Raw genomic sequence first — 15,420 nt, 5'->3', positions numbered from 1 at the left:
GCCAACTCCAGCCCAACGCCTGGGGTTTCCTCCGCTGCTTTGAAATTCTTTGTGAACACTTGAGTTTCACTCCAACCTATCCCTTGTTCTTCCTTTTCTATAAATCAGTCACCACTAAACCTACTTCTGTGAAATGGGTTCCACTATTAGCCCGTAAGAACATGAGTCGGTTTACCGCCCTTAAAAGCCATTACAAAGTATGGCAGAAGAAATACTTTAAAGTTGTGGAGTCGCCCGAAATAAAGAACTTGTTCCGAGATTCTGACAATAACCCCCTCTTCCCTTTTTACTGGACAAAGAACCCTCGCCGAAAAATATCTGTTTCATACGACGCCTTGGATGAATCTGAACAAGGCGTCGCCGATTACCTCCGCACACTACCAGTAATTTCCGGTCACGACTTGATTGAGGCGTCGAAATCCGGCACTTTAAATCAATTTTTTAGTAAGTTTATAATCTTTGTACGTAACTTCTTTTTCTTTTTGTTCATGTATCTCGTCTAATTGATGTTTTCCGTACAGCTACGATGGGAAAAGGCAAGGTTGACGCGAACCCACTCAAGATGAAGGAGTACCTCGCCCAGTCTGCTGCGGCGGCGAAAAAGAGGGCCGCCGAAACTGAGCAGAAGAAGAAGAATGAAGGTACCTCGGGTTCTGACAACGTCAGGGACCCTAAACGTCAAAAAACTTCAGGTGCTGCTGGTGGTAAGCCTCTCCACCAATCAACTCTTGATTCAAAAAGTCGTCCCGCTGAGAAAAAGAAGGGACATGACAATGTCCCGCCCCCTCAACAAGATTCAAGCACGCTGATCAACCGCCCATCAACTCCATTTGGCCAGGCTGGGCCTAGTTCAGCCATTGGTGGCGAAGCTCCTCCCCCCTTGCTGAGCTTGTCGGATCCTCACTTCAATGGGCTGGAATTCATGACCCGTACTTTTGACAACCGGATTCACAAGGACATTTCCGGTCAGGGTCCCCCCAACATTGCTTCCATGGCGATCCATCACGCACTGTCTGCCGCCAGTACTGTAGCGGGAATGGCTCAGTGTGTGAAAGAGTTGATCTCAGCCAAAAACCGTTTTGAGAAGAAGGCAGCTGATTACAAGACAGCCTATGAACGGGCTAAAACTGATGCTGAGACCGCCAACAACAAGCTGAAATCTGCTGAGGAGAAGTGTGCTAAATTAACTGAAGACTTGGCTGCTTCGGACCTGCTTCTTCAAAAGACCAAGTCTCTTAAAGAAGCCATAAATGACAAGCACACTGCCATTCAAGCCAAATATCAAAAGTTGGAGAAGAAACATGATCGCCTGAATGCTTCCATCCTAGGGCGTGCTTCTCTCCAATATGCTCAAGGCTTTCTGGCGGCCAAAGAGCAGATCAGTGTAGTTGAGCCGGGCTTTGATCTTTCCCGCATTGGGTGGCTGAAGGAGATCAAGGATGGTCAAGTAGTTGGTGATGATGACATTAGCCTCGATCTCCTTCCCCAATTCAATGATGAGAGTGAGCCTGAGGAAGATGGCGAGGATGGGAATGAGCAGCACAGGAATGAGGATCAAGGGAAGGAAGATCCTCAAGCTGGGACAAGCCAGGGCAACAACGCCAACAATGAGAACCTGGCTTGAATTTGTTTTTATTTTACGAAGTTGAAATTTTTCTTTGGGCATTGCCCTGTTTTATTTTCATTCCAAATCATGTATGGGCATCGCCCCCTTTTTTCTACTTTAAATGGATATCATCTTAAGTTCATTCGTTGTTTTTAGTTGTTCCCAACTTTCGTTGTTATATACCTTAGCCGATTTTTCGACGAGGCTTGGTTTCTAGTGGCCACTAGAATTGCCAAGGCTTTTAACTTTTGAAGGCGATACTTTCTTATTCCGAAAGGTTTACTCGCGGTATTGCATACCTTGATACGATTTGCATTGCATGAACTCGTAATAAAAATTCAAAACATATATGATTCTGTTGAAATGATCTTTTCATTAATTTTCTTTCGTATGGGAACAATTGTCCCTTCATTACAATTGTCGCCTCATTAAAAACCTTTCCAAAGAAAGGGAAAAAGAGTGCGACTTTGTTCACATTTGTTGTTTCTACTAACTAAAATACTGCTTTAGATGAGAGGCGTTCCATGTTCGTGGAACCTTTTGACCGCTTAGTTGTTCCAACTTATAAGCTCCTCCTCCAACATCGCCAATAATCCTGTAAGGCCCGCCCCAGTTGGGTGAGAGTTTGTTGTGTTTATCGGGCATTGTATTTTTTCGGAGCACTAAGTCTCCTACCCTCATTTTTCTTGGCACCACTTTTGTTGAGAATTTTCTTGCCACCTTCACTTTTCCCGCCTCATTTCTTATGTGGGCCTCTCGTTGTTCCTCGGGCAGCATAATTAGATTTGCTATTAAGTTTTCTCCGTTGTCATTTTCATTAAACCGAGCCACTCGCCAATTTTGATTTTCAATTTCCACTGGGAGCATGGCGTCAGTTCCATAAGTTAGACGATACGGGGTTTCCTTTGTGCTTGACTGCTCCGTGGTGTTGTATGCCCAAAGAACGCCTGGTAGTTCCTCCGCCCAAAGCCCTTTTGCCTCATCCAGTTTCTTCTTTAAACCCTTCAGGATAACTTTGTTAGCCGATTCAGCCTGCCCATTGGTCTGTGGATGTTCTACAGAGGCAAATCGCATCTCGATTCCCATTTCTGTACAAAATTCTCGGGTAACACTACTTGTGAATTGTGTTCCGTTGTCCATTACTAATGCCCTGGGAACCCCAAATCTACAAATAATCCTTCGCCATAAGAAGCTCCTGACCTTAGCGGCCGTGATAGTTGCTACTGCCTCAGCCTCTATCCACTTAGTGAAGTAATCAACCGCGACGATGATGTACTTCATTTGTGCCTTCGCCACAGGGAATGGTCCTAAAATATCGGTCCCCCACATGGCGAACGGCCAAGGCGCCATCATGGTTGTTAATTCTTCTGGTGGAGCCTTGTGTAGGTCAGAAAAGACTTGACATTTTTCACATTTCTTAACATACTCCAAACAATCCTTCTTCATCGTTGGCCAATAGAATCCTGCTCTTATCACCTTAACTGCCAAGGATCGCCCGCCAATATGACTAGAACACACGCCTTCGTGGACTTCCGCCATTATTCCGAGGGCGTCCTTGATATCGACACATTTGAGCATAGGAGACATGATTCCTCGCCGATACAACTCTCCATCCACCAGTGTGTAAAAACTGGCTTCCCTTCGTTTTGCTCTCGTGTTCAAATCATCCTCCTTTGGTGGGTTCTCTAAGAAGGTTTTAATCGATTCCATCCAAGATACCTCGCCCTCACTGACTGACTTTACAGCTTTCAACTTTATTTCTACCAAATCAATGCTCGGGCGAGGCAGGGTTTCTTGAATGACTGTCTGGTAGTTGCCCAATTTCCCTGTGCTTGCCAACTTTGCCAACACATCAGCCCTCTCATTTTGTCCCCTCGGGACATGTTCTATTTTGATTTCTTTGACCTCCATCATCAATCTGCGCACCACTTCCAAATATTTGGACAGTTGCGGATCCTTCACCTGGTACTCACCTTTCACTTGTTTAACCACTAACTGCGAATCTCCTTTGATAAATAACTTCTGGACTCCCAATTCAATGGCCAACCTTAAGCCGGCAATTAGAGCCTCGTACTCAGATTGATTATTGCTCGCCTTGAACTCGAACTTGAGAGACTGTTCAATGATCATTTTATCTGGACTTTCGATTGTTATTCCCGCCCCACTTCCAGTGTTATTAGAGGATCCATCCACAGACAGGACCCATTCTCCTTGAGTCTTCTCTCCTTCAGTGGGTGTTAATTCCGCCACGAAGTCAATTAAACTCTGGACTGTGACTTGGCCCCTTGGCTCATATTGTAAGTCATACTCTGACAGCTCAACCGACCAGCTAACCAATCGCCCTGATAAATCAGGCTTCTGAAGTACTTGCCTTAAGGGAACATCAGTTTTAATTTTGACTTGGAAACTTTGGAAGTAAGGTCTGAGGCGCCTTGCAGTTTTCAGAATCGCCAAAGCCGCCTTTTCAATTTTTTGGTACCGCAATTCTGCCCCCTGTAAAGTATGGCTCACGAAATATATAACTTTCTGCTTTTTTCCTTCTTCCTGGAGCAAAACCGTACTTACCGCCTTGTCAGTAACCGCCAAATAGAGCACTAATGGAACGCCTGGTGTTGGCTGGGAGAGTACCGGTAATGTGGCCAATGTTTCTTTCAATTTGGTAAAAGCTTGTTCGCATTCCTCTGTCCACTGAAACTTTGAATTCTTTTTTAAACATGTGAAGAACGGGGCCGCTTTGTCACCCGCCATTGGCAAGAAACGTGACAAGGCGGCCATTCGCCCTGTCAAACGCTGAACCTCCTTTATACTTGTTGGGCTTTTCATTTCCAAGATCGCCCTTCCCTTATCTGGGTTTACTTCTATTCCTCTTGATGTTAACATAAATCCCAAGAATTTTCCTCCCTGGATCCCAAAAGAACACTTCTCAGGGTTTAACTTCATTTGATATGTTCTTAACTGATCAAACGCTTCTTTAAGGTCGCCGCCATGATCACTAGCCCTGGCGGATTTTACAATCATGTCATCCACATACACCTCCATATTCCTGCCTACTTGCTTTGAAAAAATTTTGTCCATGAGCCGTTGGTACGTAGCTCCTGCATTCTTCAAACCAAAAGGCATTGTCTTGTAACAATAGTTCGCCTGATTGGTCATGAATGCTGTACTTTCCTCATCCGAGGGATGCATCATAATCTGATTATAGCCCGAATAAGCGTCCATGAGACTTAAAAGTTCATTCCCTGAAGCTCCATCCACAAGCTTGTCAACATTGGGAAGTGGGTACGAATCTTTGGGACACACTTTGTTCAGGCTCGTGTAGTCCGTGCACATTCGCCATTTCCCATTGGCCTTCTTGACCATTACAACATTGGCGAGCCACGTTGGGTACTGTACCTCACGGATGAAGCGGGCCTTGATCAATTTTTCAGTCTCTACTTGCACAGCCTTGTTCTTTTCTTCACTCATTCTTCGCCTTGGTTGGATGACCGGGGTCGCCCCTGGTCGTATGGCTAGCTTGTGGGTGATCACCTTGGGATCAATCCCTGGTACATCATTGATGGTCCATGCGAAGAGATCTAGATTATCACCCAGAAGGGTGATTAGTCTGTCCTCTTGTTCTGTTGTCAACCCACTGCCAATCTTTAGAAACTTGTCCTTGACTTGCACCTGCTTGGTTTCTTCCAGCGGTTGTGGGCGAAAATCATCAGCATCATCTCTTGGGTCCAAGCTAAATCCTTCTTGTGGGAAGATTTCTGTAATTCGGTGGCTCTCCTTGGCGGCCTTCCGCCCATAGAGCGCCACGCTCCTCAAATAGCATTCCCTTGCTGCATTCTGGTCTACACGCAATATCCCGACCTTCCCGTTGCAGGCGGGATATTTAACAGTTAAATGAGCAGTTGAGATGACCGCGCAGACCTTATTGAGGGTGTCTCGCCCCAAGAGTACGTTGTAATTGGCTCTACACGCCAATACTAAGTACTTTACTTGAAACTTCTTGACAAACTCTCCTTCTCCAAAGGCAGTCGGAATTTCGACGTATCCCCGCACACTGACACGGTCTCCTGTGAATCCCACCAAAGTTCCCCTGTATGGTTTCAAATCTGATTCCTTTAGTCCCAGGCGATCAAAGGCGTCTCCATAGATGATGTCTGCCGAAGATCCCTGGTCTAAGAATACTTTCTTTGTCACATAATTGTTAACCCTAATTGTTACCACAATTGGATCGTTGTCATGGGGAATTACATGCGCAAAATCCTGAGGGGTGAATATAATAGGGGAATGATTCACCCAACACTCGCCTTCGTTCGACTCCTGTACTGAGTGTACTGCCGCTACGTAGCGTTTTCTAGCCTTACTTGAAATTGCACCCCCGCCAAATCCTCCTGCAATAGATGAGCATTCCCCAGCAGGATCGCCCAACTCTTCAACTATCTCTTTACCTTTACCTTTGTCCCCTTGAGTGATTTTAGCTACCTCCGGCGCTGCTGTGTCTTTGACAAAGTTTGCCAAATGGCCAGCTTTAATCAAGCGATCAATTTCCCGCCTTAAATTCCAGCAATTATCTGTCGTATGCCCCAACGCTCTGTGGTACTCGCACCACCTATTGGTGTCCACGTTAGCTGGCGGTCGCCGTGGGGGTGGTGGGTACTGCACAACGTTGGTCTGTCCAACCGCCCTTAAAATGGTACTTAAGGGTGCATTCAACTTAGTAAGTGGGATTGGCGTTGGCGAAGCACCAGGCTGACCAGCTGTGGCAGCAGCGGGACCTTGTGAATTTCTGTGCCATGTATTTTGAAAGCCAGGTTTAGAGTTGTGGTATGGTCCCGGTCTTGGTACGCGGGGGGTTTGCGCTATCCTGGTTTCCTTCCCCGCCTTAGATTTGTCTTGTGAAACACCGCCAGATTGAGACTGCTTACGTCCTTCCTCTCTTTCTTGTTTCTTCTGGTCATCTTGCTCAATCAATATGAACTCTTGAACACGAGCGCGAAGATCCATCATATCCTTCGCCGGTCGCCTTGTTAAGTCTCTATTCAAATCTCCCGCCCGAAGGCCATTTTTGAATGACGCCAAACAGACATCTGGATTTTCATCCTCCAACTGCACCGCCATCTTGCTGAAGCGTGCCATGTAGGTTTTTAATTTCTCGCCTGGTTGCTGATGTATGCTGATAAGATCAAACATTGTTGCTTTTGTGGTTTTATTGGCGGAAAATTGAGTCAGAAACTTAGTGGACAGATCAGTGAAATTATCAATGGAGAAGGGCGGTTGTCGAATGAACCACTGCATCGCCATGCCCTTGAACGTGGAAGGCAATAATCGACATTTTACCGCATCCGACGCCCCGCCGATCACCATTTTAGTATTGAAGTATCTAAGATGCTCCATAGGATCAGATTCGCCCGAAAAGGCGTCTAATGCCATGGTTTGCAGGTGCTTTGGAATGTCCACCCTAGTGATGGCTGGAACAAAAGGTTGGAATTCAACTACATCCTCCGCCTCCAGGCGTTGTTCTTGCTTAAAATTCTGCCGCTGAGTAAGATACTCAACTTGGGCTTGCAACTGCTCGTTTTGGGACTGCACCTTCTGCAAGGTATCTAACATTTGTTGCAAAGCCGCAGGCGTGATACCTGTCACTGCCTCTTGCACTCTCCGTGGAGCAGTTGTTTTAAGATCTTCCAAGTTCACGTAGTCAGGCGGCGTTGAACGCCGCCGAACACCTGGATCTGATTTAGCGATCAGATCTGAAGGTCTTCCCGGAGCTGCATTCACCAATGACGCCGGCGACGGCGCCACTGAGTGGACCCCCTCCGAGGAAGCTTCCTGCTCTTGGTCGTCCAGTACGGGACGGTTGTTGTTTCGTCCGCCGGCGCGACCGCCGTGTCGACCACCACCGCGCCGGCGATGATCGCGCCGACCTACGCCGTATGAACGAGTCTCCATGGCTCGCGATTCCTCCTTCTGTCACCGGAAGAGCTGAGTCTTCCCCACAGACGGCGCCAATGTTCTGTACTAGGGCAAGCTTATGTAAGAGAAAGACAAAAGGTAAACCCTAGCAGAGCACTAAAATAGCAAAACTACCATAAAAGAATATTCTCATTAATGCTGAAAAAGTTGGTCTCGTACAAGTGGATGACCTCCCCTTTTATAGAGGGGGTGGTCATGATATGGATCTTTCCTATATTTGGGCCTGACAATCAGGGCCCAAATCCCCGTACACATAAGACAAATCCAAAGGAATCTTCCAGCTGGCTTGTGGGTCCATCACCTAAGGGAGGGCAATGAAGCTCGTCATGTTGCCTTTCCCGCCTTGGCTATCGTCAATGGTTTATTGTTCATTTTGGGCGGGACATAATCTTCTTTATGTCCCGCCCAGTCCAGAAAATAATGTTAAATAGTTAGGAAAATAAGGTTTTGAATAACTAACTATAGTTATTAGAAAATACTATAAAGGAAAAACTAAGTTTGAAAATATTAATACAAAATAGGTAGGCAAATGAGGCTTTTAAAAACTAAGTTTAGTTATTAGAAAATACTATAAAGGAAAAAATAATTTTGAAAATAGTAATACAAAATAGGTAGGCAAATGAGGCTTTTAAAAACTATGTTTATAAAACAGGGTCATTGAAAAGACACCAGTTCAAGGTTTGCCAGTTAAACTGGGGTCGAACATTAGTAATTTAACAAACAAGTCACATGGGCCTTAAGTAAAGGCCTTTTGTAATTTTGTTTGAACTCCATTTAGCTACTTTTTTTCTCAAATAGTGGCAGTGCTGCCACAATATATTCAACATACTGCAGGAGCTCAACATTGTGGTTGCTCTTACATGGTTTAGATATAGAAAGTCTAGAGAACAAAGTGGTTCTTTATATCTACTACTCTCTCCTCCTCCTCCAAACTATGCTCGTGTGTGTGTGTTTTTTTTGACATTATGCTCGTGTGTTTAGTTAGGTGATAAGTTTTACATTCACATTCAACTCAAGTCTTCAACTCAGACTGAAATAGGGTGCACGCAGCAAGGTAGCCAAGGTAACCTTGCCTCACAATTTAAAGACTTTAAATGGCTTCAGCCTAGCCTATTTAACTAGGCTTTTGAATAAACCTTGACCTTATTTATTTTAATTTAGTCTAGTTTGACCTGGGTCTTATGTATGTTAGGTCATAGACGACTGTCAACAATCTAACCTACTTCTATCTTAAGTTGTGATGCCTTTCGATATTCATCACGATATTGTGATGGAGTCATCCACTTAGCATGTATTGTAATGCAATGTCGAGTTTGACAAGATTATCTCAAATATAAGAGATAAGATCCAAAAACTCAATATAAAAGGTATGTGATAAAGATGTGGTGTACTGCTCTAAGCAACTCTCTAAAAAGCCACAAGTCCATCATATTCAAGTGACATACAAGGATTACGGGAACGCCAAAGAGTACGAGCTTCGTAAATCACCTTTTCAATTCAATAAAATTTTCATTTTCATTTGCTTTTCTTTTCCTTTTTATTTCCATTTTGATCTTTGTTTTTTCCTTTTAATTTATTGTTTTTCTTATAAATTGGACATTGTAAACGTACGTACACACTTTTCCAAACACTAACGTTTTCACTTAAAAGAACTCAAGGACAAAAATTTAGTCTCCAAATTGCCCTGTGAAATCTCTTATTTATTTACCAAAAAACCGAGTAAACAGGTTGTTGCCTTCGAACTCTTAACCAAATTACCTCCAAAACCTGCGCTTACACTTTCTCCTCCACTCTCAACTTCATTGGTTCGTTAGCAGACCAAGAGAAAGTGCAGAGGTTGCTAATATAGTGGTTGAAGGTGACAAGGACCAATTTGTCCGCCTAGCAAACTACCATGATGCGACACATCTTAAGAACTACTTTGTTTCAATTTTGATAAGATTTTTAACTACGAGATGCATTTTGATAGTTCATGGACCAACTAATCAGCTAGTTACACTCTCAGGGACCAAATTGACCAAATACCGCTTATTTCTTCTATTTTCAATCTATTTGTTATTTTACCCTTAAAATATACTCACATAAACTAATCAGAAGTGGTAATATGTTCACAATTCACTTTCTCTCACAATTCATATCCACCCGAGCTTTTTCTTGTCTCTTACTTCTAATTCTATCAGATTTTGGCGAAACCTCTTTCGCCGGTGCCGGAGCCTTCGCCTTAGGAAGAACCATATCAAGCGGAACAAGCACCTTGTCCACCTGATAAACAGCAAGCTTGTTGTCGGCGTACACGGTGCCAGTAACGGTGGCGTTAACTGCTCCGGTGGCCATGCTCACTTTGCCGCCGCCGTAAGTGGTGACATTCAGCTGCAGCCTCTTGGAGTCTGAACCGGCCTGGGTCTGAACTGGGTTGGTGAGTGTGTCGAAATTGGAGATTGAAATGAAGGAAGAAAGTGTGTGGAACTGTAAGAGTTCCACCTTTTCCCTGTCACTGAGGGAGTTGAGAAGCCCTGGTTTTAGCTTGGAGAAGGCACTGTCTTCTGGTGCAAAAAGGGTTAACCCACCTGAGCCTGATGTCACTGTTGGAATTAGTGGTAATTCAGATTAGGTCCTTGTGTTTTTAGAGAGTTTATTAGTTGGTCCTTCAGAGTCTGTATGTTGTTAATTGTGATCCCCATGTAATGAATAAAAGGCACTCACTGTGTGTGAGTGCAGTGTATCAATATTCATCTTCTTCATTCAATCAGAGTTTCTGATCTTTCCTACGTTGACTACAAGATTCATTCTTCCTTTCTTGTGTTGATTGTTCCTAAATCTAGCATTGATTGTGATAATCAATTGCGTTCAAGGGATTTCTGAGATTGAAATCCAACAGTGGTATCAAGAGCTTCACGATCCGGCGACCGGCGATGTGAGCCACCACCCGTGCACGACGATCTACGGCGGAGTGTGAATCAGTCACAACGGAGGTGCTTGCTCCGTTGGAAGCTCCGGTGGAAGTGGACGCTTCTTTTAAGGTGATGGCTGGAACGAATGGCAATTTCCCAGCTTCGTTGCCGGTTCTTGACGGCAAGAGTGATTGGGAACGGTGGAATACCCAGATGCTTGTCATCTTCGGGTTTCAAGATGTTCTGGAGATGGTGACTTCTAGGTATGATGCTCTACCGGCGGAACCGACGGCGGAGCAAAGCGCTGCTCATAAGGAGCTGAAGAAGAAAGATATGCGGGCTCTGTTCATTATCCATCAGTGTGTTAACCCTGCAAATTTTGAGAAAATTGCAGCGGCGAAAACGTCAAAGGAGGCGTGGGATATTCTGAACAAGAGCTACGAAGGTGTGGCAAAATTGAAGAAGGTCAAGTTCCAGACTCTCAGAAGACAGTATGAAGCTCTGAAGATGGAGAAATCAGAGACGATTTCTAAGTTTTTCACTCGACTTCAGACCTTGACAAACCAAATGAAGACGAATGGAGAGACTATGAATGATCAAATGCTTGTAGAAAAGGTTCTTCGATCTTTGACTACAAGATTTGATCATATAGTTACTACTATAGAGGAGTCTAAGGATTTGGATACAATGAAGGTTGAGGAGCTTCAAGGTTCATTGGAGGCTCATGAAATGAGATTGAATCTGAGAGAGTCTGACAGAGAAACTGAACAAGCATTGTATGCTCATGGTGGTACCAGCAAGAAGAAGTGGAGTAGCAACTCTAAGACCTTCAAGGAGAAGAATTGGAAGAACAAGGATTCTGGGCAGTCTTCACATGAGGATGAGGGTGAATCCAAGAAGAAGTGGGATTCCAAGGAAAAGAATCAGGACAAAGATAAGTTCAAGAAAGGGAAAAGCAAGAAGAGTGTTCAGTGTTATGCTTGTAAGAAGTATGGACATTTTGCATATGAATGTAAGAACAAGAAGAAAGGGAACAAGCAAGAAGACCATGTCTATTCTGCTCATGAAGATGATGAATCAGATGGTGAGCAGGTATTGTTTGTTGTCCCTGATGATGAATCTAGTAGTAGTTTTATTCAAATTCCTAGCCTTATTGGTAGTGAAGTTGTAAATTCTGCTGTTAGTTCTCACATGCTTGATGAGAACACCTGGTACTTAGACTTAGGTTGTTCATCTCATATGACTGGCCACAAAGAGTGGTTTGTTGACTTGGATGAGAGGAAATCTAGTAGTGTTAGGTTTGCCGACAATAGCACTATTAAATCAACTGGTATTGGAAGGATTCTTATCAAAAAGAAGAATGGAAAACAAGCATTTATCACAGATGTGTTGTATGTTCCCAGTGTGAAACATAACCTGATTAGCCTAGGGCAGTTGGTTGAGAAAGGCTATTCATTGAAGACTAAAGGGAAGAATCTGTTAGTGTTTGATCCAAAGTATAGGTTGATTTTGAGATCAGCATTGGCAACAAACAAGACTTTTCAGGTTGATCTTAACATTAGTGATGCACAGTGTATGAAAGCAAGTACTTCAAATGTGGATAGGCTTTGGCATCTCAGATATGGTCATCTGAATTTTAAAGGCTTGAATCAGCTCCATAATGAAGATATGGTGAAGGGTCTTCCACTGGTAAAGGTCTCTGGTCAGTTGTGTGAAGGTTGTTTATTGAGCAAGCAGCCTAGAAATGTTTTTCATGAGAGTATGCTAGTGAATTCTAAGGATGCATTGGATGTGGTATATTCTGATGTGTGTGGACCATTTGAGGTTGTGTCATCAGGTGGTAATAGATATTTTGTGTCTTTTATTGATGATCACACTAGGAAAATGTGGACTTATCTACTAACCAGAAAGTCAGAAGTGTTTGATATTTTTAAGAAGTTCAAGGTGTTAGTTGAGAAGCAAAGCAGTAGAAGCATAAAAACCCTGAGAACAGATGGTGGAGGTGAGTATGTTTCAAAGGAGATGAAAGCATTCTGTGAAGAAGCTGGAATTTATCATGAAATAATAGCTCCATATACTCCTCAGCATAATGGAGTGGCTGAGAGGAGGAATAGAACTATTGCTAACATGGTGAGAAGTATGTTGAGTAGCAAGAAGTTACCAGTGAAATTGTGGGGTGAAGCTGTATCTACTGCCACTTACATTCTCAACAGGTGTCCTACCAAAAGATTGAAGTCTTTGACACCTGAGGAAGCTTGGACAGGTCTGAAGCCAATTGTGAAACATTTTAAGGTTTTTGGATCTGTGTGTTATAGACACTTGCCAGATCAAAGGAGGAAGAAACTGGACAACAAGAGTGAGAAGCTACTTCTAGTGGGGTATCACTCTACAGGTGCTTATAGGCTACTTAACCCTGTGACAAATGGTATAATCATTAGTAGAGATGTTGTTGTTGATGAAGAAACAACATAGGATTGGCCTGATGATGAAACAGTGGGATCCAGTGCAAAAGTTCAGTTTAATTTTCCTGAGTTGTTACCTGATGCTGAAACAGATGTGAATGAAGGATCAGACGAATCAGCTGTACAAGGAACTGTGAATCTTCCTACTGGTAATGTGGTTCAGAGGACTCAAAGATCAAGACATTTGCCTGCTAGGTTAGATGACTATGTGCTATTTCCTGACAATGAGGTTACACATGAAGGTGATCTGGTTCATCTAGCTTTGAATGCTGAGATTGAGCCAGTGAGTGTTGAAGAGGCTTTTCATCATGATAATTGGATCTTAGCTATGAAGGAAGAGCTTGGTTCTATTGAGAAGAATAAGACTTGGAGTCTTGTTGATTTACCAAAAGGGAAGAAGGCTATCTTTGTGAAATGGGTCTATAAGACCAAGTTAAAGTCAGATGGCTCTATAGCTAGGTATAAGGCCAGGCTTGTAGCAAGGGGTTTTCAACAGAAGGAAGGACTTGACTACACTGATGTTTTTGCTCCTGTGGCCAGAATGGAAACTGTAAGGATGGTTGTTGCTACTGCTAGTCTTAAGAATTGGAGATTGCATCAGCTCGATGTTAAATCTGCATTTCTCAATGGACCTCTTAATGAAGAGGTATATGTCCAACAACCTCCTGAGGTTAATGGTCATGAGCACAAGGTTTATAGGTTGTATAAAGCCTTGTATGGACTCAAGCAGGCTCCTAGAGCATGGAACAAGAGGATTGATGGTTTTCTGAATCAGTTGGGATTTGTAAAATGCATCTCTGAGCATGGTGTATATGTCAAGAGATCAAAGAACACTGGAATGATCATAGTGTGTCTGTATGTGGATGATCTCTTGGTTACTGGGAGCAGTGAAGATGAGATAGTTGAATTTAAGGAGAAGATGGAATCTGAATTTGAAATGAGTGACATGGGAGAGCTTTCATTTTTCTTGGGAATTGAATTTCTCAGGACTAAGCAAGGAATTTTCATGAGCCAAAGGAAGTATGCAGCTGAGGTATTGAGGAGGTTTAATCTAGCTGAATGTAATGCAGTGACTTCTCCAGTGGAGTGTGGTACTGTTCTGACTAAGGCAGATACTGGGAAGTCAGTTGATTCTACATTGTTCAAGCAACTAGTGGGTTCTTTAAGGTATCTGTGTTGTAGTAGACCTGAAATTAGCTATGGTGTGGGACTTGTGAGCAAGTTTATGGAGAACCCTAAAGAGTCTCATTATCTAGCTGCCAAGAGGATACTTAGATACATTAAAGGAACCCTTAGTCATGGTGTGTTGTTTCCAGGAAAGGCTTACAATGTGAAGAAGGAAGTCACAGGTTATGTCGACAGTGACTGGAGTGGAGACAAAGATGATAGGAAAAGTACTACAGGCTATGTGTTTTTGTGTGGTGATGCACCAATCTCATGGTGTTCCAAGAAGCAGCCAATAGTAGCACTTTCATCTTGTGAAGCTGAGTATGTTGCAGCTTCATTTGGTGCTTGTCAAGCTCTATGGATTAACACATTGATGGAGGAAATTGGACTGAGAACTTCTAGAATTATGAAGTTGCTGGTTGACAATAAGTCAGCTATTGATCTTGCCAAGCATCCTGTGGCTCATGGAAGAAGTAAGCATATAGAGACTCGTTTTCATTTCTTGAGGGACCAAGTCACAAGAGGGAAAGCCATTAAGGCCTGAGAGGTTTGCAGCTTTGTGTAAGAAGCTGAAGATTGTATCTGCTGAGAGTATTCTGAATTAAGGGGGAGTGTTGGAATTAGTGGTAATTCAGATTAGGTCCTTGTGTTTTTAGAGAGTTTATTAGTTGGTCCTTTAGAGTCTGTATGTTGTTAATTGTGATCCCCATGTAATGAATAAAAGGCACTCACTGTGTGTGAGTGCAGTGTATCAATATTCATCTTCTTCATTCAATCAGAGTTTCTGATCTTTCCTACGTTGACTACAAGATTCATTCTTCCTTTCTTGTGTTGATTGTTCCTAAATCTAGCATTGATTGTGATAATCAATTGCGTTCAAGGGATTTCTGAGATTGAAATCCAACAGTCACAAGCTGTGAGTTCAACTGGTTGATTAATTGGGTGGTTTTCAGAAGACGGGTCAGAACAGAAAATCTCTTGGCTTTGTTGAGAATTTGGGTAATGTCTATGGTGGGGGTTTTGGGGATGGTAGGTGTGGGGGCTCCACTGGGTGACACTGGTACTAGGGGCACCGTGTTCATTCCGGGAGCTCCGGCGGGTACAGCAGCCGGAGGTGGTTGTTTTGGGGCCTGAACAAGGGATAGTGGCTGAGCTGATGTTGTTGTGGTAGTGGCAGCGGAGAAGAGGGTGATTAGTAGTAGAATTGAGGAGGCAGAGAAGAGAAATTCTTTTGCCATTGCTTTTGGTGATTGAAATGAAGGCTGTTGATTTTTTTGAAGAGAAGGTTTGAGATAAAGAATGCTACTTGAGAATGAGAGCTTCTTGCTGT

The 15,420-nt window shown here is 43.4% G+C and overlaps 1 protein-coding gene across 1 annotated transcript; it reads right to left on the bottom strand.

Moving 5' to 3' along the window:
- Window positions 1–9,685: 9,685 nt before the first annotated feature.
- On the bottom strand, window positions 9,686–15,420 carry LOC130743761 (fasciclin-like arabinogalactan protein 12). The gene is made up of 2 exons (XM_057595989.1): window positions 14,991–15,420; window positions 9,686–10,148 (listed from the first exon to the last, which is right to left on the bottom strand). The coding sequence occupies exons 1-2, from the start codon at window positions 15,326–15,328 to the stop codon at window positions 9,686–9,688; spliced, it is 801 nt and encodes a 266-aa protein (XP_057451972.1). The 5' UTR covers window positions 15,329–15,420.

Source organism: Lotus japonicus, chromosome 3 (genome assembly GCF_012489685.1).
Source record: "Lotus japonicus ecotype B-129 chromosome 3, LjGifu_v1.2".
Classification (NCBI taxonomy): domain Eukaryota; kingdom Viridiplantae; phylum Streptophyta; class Magnoliopsida; order Fabales; family Fabaceae; genus Lotus; species Lotus japonicus.
The sequence above is the reverse complement of the archived record's forward strand: the minus strand, read 5'-3'. Positions and strand labels throughout refer to the sequence as shown.

Coding starts and splice junctions, on each gene's coding strand:
- LOC130743761 (XM_057595989.1), bottom strand. CDS start 15,328: ATGGCAAAAGAATTTCTCTTCTCTGCCTCCTCAATTCTACTACTAATC. Junction 10,149..14,990: donor TCACAGCTTGTGACTGTTGG/ATTTCAATCTCA, acceptor TCCAACAGTGAC/ATCAGGCTCAGGTGGGTTAA.